At 37.2% G+C, this 8,086-nt stretch overlaps 1 protein-coding gene across 1 annotated transcript; it reads left to right on the plus strand.

Annotated features, from left to right (window-relative positions):
* Window positions 1–519: 519 nt before the first annotated feature.
* On the plus strand, window positions 520–4,267 carry LOC306874677 (single-strand DNA endonuclease ASTE1-like). Its single transcript, XM_079424881.1, has 5 exons — window positions 520–592; window positions 954–2,308; window positions 2,389–2,602; window positions 2,858–3,017; window positions 3,436–4,267. The coding sequence occupies exons 2-5, from the start codon at window positions 1,004–1,006 to the stop codon at window positions 3,893–3,895; spliced, it is 2,139 nt and encodes a 712-aa protein (XP_079281007.1). The 5' UTR covers window positions 520–592; window positions 954–1,003; the 3' UTR covers window positions 3,896–4,267.
* The last annotated feature ends 3,819 nt before the right edge of the window (window positions 4,268–8,086 follow it).

An 8,086-nucleotide genomic window follows, 5' to 3' on the forward strand; every position in this document is an offset into this window, starting at 1 on the left:
ATGCGTCAGAACACCTCGCTGACCCAGTCCCTGACTCCCTGTCTGTCCCGGGTTATAACAGCGCCTGTGATTGAAGGAGAGAGACGAGCGAGGGCTATTCTTACTCGGAAGAGACGATTCTGCTGGAAATAGATGGCGTTTCAAAGCTGGAATACGAATTAGAATCGAATTAGAATTAGGCCCTGAGTTAAGCTCACAGTTCACTAATTTACTCACTAAACCAAATGTGCTGTCATTTTATGTCTTGCAAGAAACTCGTGAAATCTGCATGTTCTTGCAGAACTGGCAAAAAAATAAATAAAAGAGAGAAGAGTAATGCATCCATTAATTAAATTAATCTGTGGCTTCACATCTCTCTGTAAAACTACTGCATGTCATACTGTTTTATAAACACACGCAGGTGATTGATGGATATATTTATGTTAGAGGTATCCATGACAGTCTTGTGTTTATTATAGTTCTGAGGCCATAGTTTCACTTCCGTGTAAATGCATCACATCACATGACAGTTAGTTTCGCTTTCCTGTCTGTTTTATATAATAATATCTACAACGTAGAGCGCAGACGCCTCACACACATTTCTAAACAATCGGTAAGATCTTCATAATTACTTTAATATTGTTTCTACTTAAATATATTAGGCTACTTCTTACGTACGTAGTCCAAATCAAGACCGTATTTGACATTTGATAGCAGAGGAATTATGAATTTGTTTCTGCTGTTGTTGTTTGAATAAAGATCCAACGAGCTGCATATCATTATCATCACAGTGACTTTATCGAGATTATATCACGAAATAGCATGTTTTTATATAATGCATATAATGATTATTACATTTTATATAATATGTTAATATTACAACTTATTTTTATATATTATATAATTTCCATAATAAACTGATAAATAATGACAATATCTCAATAATTAGAAAATTCTTTATTATGCTTTTACAGCAAGTAGAAACCAAAATATTGCTGTGAGTTAGTGGCATAACTTTGTCAACATGGGAGTCGAAGGACTGAGGACCTTCATTGAGAGCAGCAACAGAAATGATTTAAGAAGCTGGGCTTTTAGAGACAGTCGACTAATAATCGATGGATGTAGCTTATACTACACCCTGTACTTTGACTGCAATTTGGATCAGATGCATGGAGGAGACTATGATGATTTTGAGGAGTTGATCATACGGTTCTTTGAGAACCTGAGAGACTGTGACATTCACCCTTATGTTGTACTTGATGGCGGCGCTGACCACACTGACAAAAAATGGGACACTCTTAGGAAACGAAAACAGGAGAAAATAAATGCAGCCTTTACCCTGTCAGCAGGGAAAAGAGCCAAGGTCCTTCCTCTTCTCGTCAAAAATGTGTTCAGACAGCTCCTTCATAAGCTCAAGGTACCACTGATTCAGTGTCTTGAAGAGGCTTTATGGGAAATCGCTGCTTTGGCCAAAGAATGGGATTGTCCAGTTTTGTCCAACGACAGTGACTTCTATGTATTCAACCTCAGGGCGGGATTCCTGCCAATCACACATTTCCAGTGGAAAAACGTGGAAGTGAACAGACACACAAACGAAAAGTTCATCCAAGCCAAACACTTTACAGTGGGAAAATTCTGTGAATCCTTCAGAATGAACCTTGAGCTTCTCCCAGTCTTTGCTACCATCTTAGGTACTGATTATGTGGACCTGCAAAATATCAAAAGCCTGGGTTGGGAGAAATACTCAACGCCTGACACGGAGCATGCCCGGATTGGTGGTTTAATTAACTGGTTATCCCAGTTCCCAGGGACAGATGCAGCTGTAAGTGCTTTGCTGAAACTAACACGCAACAAAGAAAAAGCCCTCGTCCAAGAAGCACTTTCCAAGGGAATCCAAGAGTACAAGCTCATCTCTGGCTATCTTGCCCAGTTCTTCCACTCAGAGACGATTCCACAGACAGCTTCTACAGGTCCACTGCAAGTTCTGCCGACATGGACCTTGAGTCTCCTACTTGAGGGAAAGATGAGCTCCTCCATTATTGATGCACTGGTACATCAAAGGGTTTCCTTGACAATCCAGGTTGAAGACTTTAAACTGCCCTGTTGCAGTGAAACCTCTCGTCCCATTCGCCAAGTGATTTACGGGTTACTGTTGCTGGGAGAACAACAGACTGCAGATAAACTAGAGTCAGCCATTAAAACATTCACTGGCACAAGCAAGCATTATGTAGAGGAATATGGCAGACAACAATCAAAGCTAAGCAGTCAGAAAGTTGAAGCCATAAAGACCAGGGTGATGGAAGGACTTCATCTGGAAACATTATGGAAGGTAAAGAAGATGTCTTAGCTCTCTTTTGAAGTGAAATTGAATTGTTTGTTTTACAGTATTTGTCATTCTAATGTTTCTAGGAACCACACAACGTGCGACTTCAGGTGCTCCTGGACACTTTGGGTGTGTCGTCGGAGACGGTAAGAGAGATCCAACCTGCTCTACAGCTGCAACTTTTCGTGACAAGTTACTGGCTAGTAAATGCACAGCCTCCACCGTCCAAAGTGCATCTTTGGGGGCTGCTGCTGGGAATGGTCTATGGGCAGTTCAGCAGTACACCTCAAACACAAACAGGTATTGAAATTATCAATCATTATCTTGTTAGAAGAAGACTTCCTTAGAGCATGCAATAAATAATAAAGCAAACCCAGGCACATGCAGTGTATGCCATTGCCACCATTGTCACGTAATTGTGAGCAAATGATGACCTAAATGGCATGGGGAAAATAGCAGAAATACTGCTGAGGTTCTTGAAATGTGTGTTAAGCCAGTATGTACTGTAACATAAAAAAGTGTGAATACATGTTATTTTTTGGTTTGGGGATTTAGACATGCTGTTGAAACTTAAGAAGCTACAAAGTGGTCGAAGAGGGATCTCTCTGGAGCATAAAACGGCTCATCTATACAGCCAATGGCAGTCCTGCCTGAAGTGGAGTCTCTGTCTCAATCGTTTACTGTGTTTTCCTGTATCTGAACCAGAGGTCGCACGGTACAACATCCATTTATTACTCATAAACCATCCTGAAAGCTTGCACTGATTATTTGATAATAATTATCATTTTGATTTGCATTGTTAACAATCCTGCTTCCTGGTTGTGACTTCCCAAATGTAATTTAAAATGTTTGAAAAAAATAAATAATGTAATGTTTTATACACACACACACATTAATATTCAAATGACAAGACTTTTAAATTCACAAATAAAAGTTCTTTTTAACTTTCTATTAATCAAAGAATCACCAAAACATTTATCACAGCACTTTTTCCAACATTGATAATAATATGAAAAGTTACCAAATCAGCATATTAGAATGATTTCTAAAGATTTCTAAATTGGGATGTTAAAAGTGTCCACTGGTGTTGTTGCACATGAACACTAAAGGTGTTATTGTGGTGTTGTGTTTAGTTTGTACCGGGGAAGACTGGTGCACGATGTTGTGGAAGAGCTCAGGAGAGGCATCACGCTGCACTCTTTGCTGGTGAGGGGCTCAAACACCGAGCGGCTCTTCAAACAGCTGAAGGATGCAGTTGTCAGCTCGGTGGGTGAAGACTTCATCAAGAAAATGAGAAGCGGGCTCATGCACAGAGCTGCTGGGAAAACACAGAGAGTCTTCAAGGGCCAGAATCAGCCTGTAGATGAACTGAGCAGTTGCTTTGAACATCTGGTGTGTGAGGATATTGATAACTGTGAAGATGATGACAATGATGAAGATCTCAAAGGGAAAAGCAGGAAGAGTAAAGCCAAGGATCACAAGACAGAAAATCCTGATGTTTCCTACACCACCCGCACCAGACATAAGGCTAAAGCTCGCAATGCTGATCATTCCTCTAAAAAATACGACGGAGATGCTTCGAGTAGCCTTTAAGTAATTTAACCTAACTGGAGAAATCATCTACTGACAGTTATGCTTCAGTAAAACTAGTTTTTTCAGGTTGCTTGAATTCAGTTATAATCTTAAATCATTTATTTCAATTCAGAAAAACCAGTTATTGTAGATGTTACCACATGATGTACTTAATTGTTTTCAGTGTATATACTGTTGTTTAAATATGTGTTGATATTTTATTAATAAATTATGGATAAAATATTAATAATGTATTATACTAAAGAAGAATTTTTTTTGTTTTTGTTTGGTGGAGCAGTGTTTCTTGTTCATCTTTACAAAAAGCACATATGTCTTTAATTTAGATCTTGTTTGTAGTTATTTTCCATCTTTGAAATAAATGATTACAAACCCGCTGGGATTCTTCTTTTGTCTTCAAGCATTTTCTTTTCTTTCCATATTTTAATTTATTATGCCTTGATTTTCTATTTATTTATGACTATCTGTCGCGGTTATTATGTTAAATAAAAGATAAAACAGAGAAAAGAAAAGGGTCTCCACCTACCGAGGACCCCTGAGAGACTAAGAGGTGTAAAACCAAAGAAATCCATCGAGTGACACCCATGCTCAAATATAACTGTTATAATACTATTTTAGGTATTTTCATATTAATTAGCTGCACAATTCATCCATATGTTGCCAAACAGATACCTTCAGTTGATAAAATACTTAATCGACGTGTATAAGTGTCATCACGGGGCACAGAAGGTGAGAAATAGGGCATAAAAAACCACTCCGGACCCCTATACCTATCTTTTTATAATCGATCAACAATAATTTTATGATTCTTAAACATACACAGTTTCGTTAGGACCACTGAGACTACATTTATGGTAAGAGCAAAATACTAATACCTCAAAACCTCAGTAAACACAAATTATTATTATTATTATTATTATTGAAAATCTGCACTTATGACTAAAACTATTGCTAGTATATATAAGAGAATGAAAACAACACTAAGTATGAACTGTTGTGTCCCTTTTTAAACATAAAATAGTCAACTTTATGTGCTTATAATTAGTGGATGTTTTGGAATATAGGCATAATTGTGTTCTAGTGTGAAAAAGAGGTTATTATCAAACAAGTATTTCATGTTATACAAATGCAATAAATAAATACAAATGGAAATGTCATGCAATAAAATTAGTTTGTTTGTAAACTAATTTTCTGTTTAAAACATGATTAATTTATGATCATTTAACTGTAACAACATAAACATAATCATAACATCTTGAGAGAAACTCACTGAAAGGTCTTTGAGCCAATGGGATCACACTTGACAGAAATGAGAAGATGATTACGTAGTTGAGAGTAAATACATAATCTGTACGAATCAAACCTTTTCCTTGTGTTTGGAGAAGGAATGTGTAAATGTGTTTTCTGTGTTTCATGCAGATGTCTTCTGATTAGGGTCGGGTAGCGTTCACTTTTGGACCAGTACCGGTACCCAACGGTACCTTTTTCAGTACTTTACTCTCTGTGTAATAACAAAAAACATTTATTTCACTGAAAAATTAAGTCCCAAACGCTCAATTTCAACATTTTGAACAATAGCGCCCTACAATTTTTTAATTTTTCCAGAAATTCTTGTTTTATTTTTTTCTGATAATCAAATGAAGGCATGAAACATTTATTTATTTTTAATCAAATGAAAATGAAACAATTTTTTTTTTTAGGTAAACAAACAGCTCTAGAGGTTTGCTGTTAAAATTAATACAAAAATTGTGTGAGTATTGGTATAATAATTGTATTTTTTCTGCAATTAAGTGGATAATGTAGTAGTAATAATAATGTTTTATCATTTAATTGTTTTATTTAAATTTGACAGTAAATGGCATATATAAAGACGTACATTATACTGTAGAAAAGTAACACAAGAGTAATATATAAACCCGCATCCATCTTCTTTTAATTCTTCTCCCCCCAGTCTCTGAATACACAGATCCTATCCGTGTTCCTCTTTCCCCAATCAGCCTCATTAATTAACTGTCAACACCACACTCCAAACACAACGCACATCACAATATGATGCTAGTTTTCTCAAATAAACTGTGAAATTGTCCTGAAGTGTCTCACAGCCTGTAAGTTCATGTGTTCATGTAGTGAGATGCAGAGAAGTAAACTAACCGAACGGAACATGATTCATATTGAAACCTTCTTTTTCCCATACAGTTAATCCCATACAGTTCAAACTGGACTACCAGTACACTACTGCACAAATACAACAATCCTTTTGCCAGCACTGGATACCATCCAATGCACATCCATGACATTTGCACACCCGGTTTATATATAATCTGCTGCATCTTCGCATATTACTGTGTGTATATAGCGTAGAATGTGTACTACATACTGTGTATAATGTGTATCGGTAACTGTATGTCTGTCTAATAGTACACTGTGTGTACTGAGTATATGTATGTGTATATTACACATTGTCATCTGTATAAGTCTGTACATATGTATGGTAATGTCTATATGTAAATTGTTTCTGCAGTGTCTGGAGCACGCTCTCAAGAATTTCACTCACGAAGGCACATGTGCTGTGGTGATGTGACAATAAAAGTGATTTGATTTGATTTGATTTTGATTTGATTTTTGGGTTTTAATATTCACATACACTAGTTTATATGTCGATTAGAATTAAGTGACAGACTTTTATTCATCCAAAAACTGATGAATTCCGTGGCATTCTGCACTAATAGAGTAAATTAAGTTTTTATGAATGGACTCCGCCATGTATTCTCAATTACCGTAATTTGGGACCGAATGATTTAATGTGAATCGGTACTCGGTAGTACCGATGCAATTCGGTATGTACCCTTAAAAGTACCGACTTCTGTCCCCAACCCTACTTCTGACCCGCTTCTGCCATGATGTCCATCACACCAAATCCAGCCAAAAGCAGTGAGTGATGCTGTATATCACAAACATAGAGAGGATCAGATTATTACAGTATCAGATCCTAAACAAAACAATGCATTTCTCTTTACCGCAGAAGCTCTGTCCTGTAACTCAGATCCTCTCAAGTTACGTTGACGATGATGATGCCCCAGTTTTCTACAGTGGACTTGACAGCAAGGGATTGTTTAAAGTATGGATGTCAAACTCAGCTCCTGGAGGGCCACTGTCCTGCATAGTTTAGCTCCAAACCTGATTAAACACACCTGATCAAACTAATCAAGTGCTGCGTCCCAATGTGCCTAATTATACTACGCCCTTAAAGTATGTGCTCTTTTGGTGAAGGAAAAGTGCACACTTTTGAGTGTTTAGTAGAAGAGTAGGCAAGCTTTGGGACATACAGTACTATCACGTCTTTACCGGACCGCTCTGTCACATAGTAACACACACCTCTCTTATAACCATCGGTCGCACACATCCGTCATGTTTATAGTTATTTAACACTTTTTATCCATGTTTGTAGTTCTGAACTGAATCCTTTGTTCAGCGCAATGGATTGTGGGCAATATTAGAGTGTGCACGGATCCACACTTCAAAAAAATATATATTGACAAGGATTTATCTTTGTCTGGCGCCCGAATTTAAAACAAATGAACAAACTCATCTGGTAATGTAGGAGGCCAGGGACACCACCGTTACACACTTGTACACTGACACATATAATACTACCCCCCCGACACTGACATGATATTCAGGCGTCAAAGCTGAGCTGAACTGAAGGAAGAAACCTCAAAGACAGAACCAGAAGATGCTGGACAGGTAAAGCCTACAAAACACACAACATTGATCAAACATTGTGCTGTCAATACTCAATAAGTTACAACACAAATCAGAGATTAAATAAATCCTCAACTGCTAATTTTGAAATGTCAAACTTTGTCCAGAATTGTTAAATCAATCTGTATTATATTTTAGGGTTTTAAAAATTCCCTCATGTCCAAATTCAACAGGGAGGTATTTGTAAAGACTGCACTGTTCTCGGTCATTAGAGGTATTTATATAAAACACAACATTTACAAGAGAGCTTCTCTCTTTTTTTAATTCACTGAATGGTGAAACACAATATATATATCGTTTTTGTTTTTAGTAGGCATCCAAGCAAAAGAGAATGACTCCCTGTCACGATCCCAGCTAACAGTAAAAGCCAACAATGAATGGCCTCAGCGAACGTCCCCTGGATGTCTTCGTGTAGGGTTCTCTAGACGTCAA

The sequence above is a fragment of the Barbus barbus genome (assembly GCF_936440315.1).
Source record: "Barbus barbus genome assembly, chromosome: 9".
Lineage (NCBI taxonomy): Eukaryota > Metazoa > Chordata > Actinopteri > Cypriniformes > Cyprinidae > Barbus > Barbus barbus.

Excerpts from the sequence above, each read along its gene's own strand:
- LOC306874677 (XM_079424881.1), top strand. The coding sequence starts at position 1,004 with ATGGGAGTCGAAGGACTGAGGACCTTCATTGAGAGCAGCAACAGAAAT. Across the intron at positions 2,309-2,388 it reads ATCTGGAAACATTATGGAAG|GAACCACACAACGTGCGACT; the intron begins GTAAAGAAGATG and ends TAATGTTTCTAG. Across the intron at positions 2,603-2,857 it reads TACACCTCAAACACAAACAG|ACATGCTGTTGAAACTTAAG; the intron begins GTATTGAAATTA and ends TTGGGGATTTAG.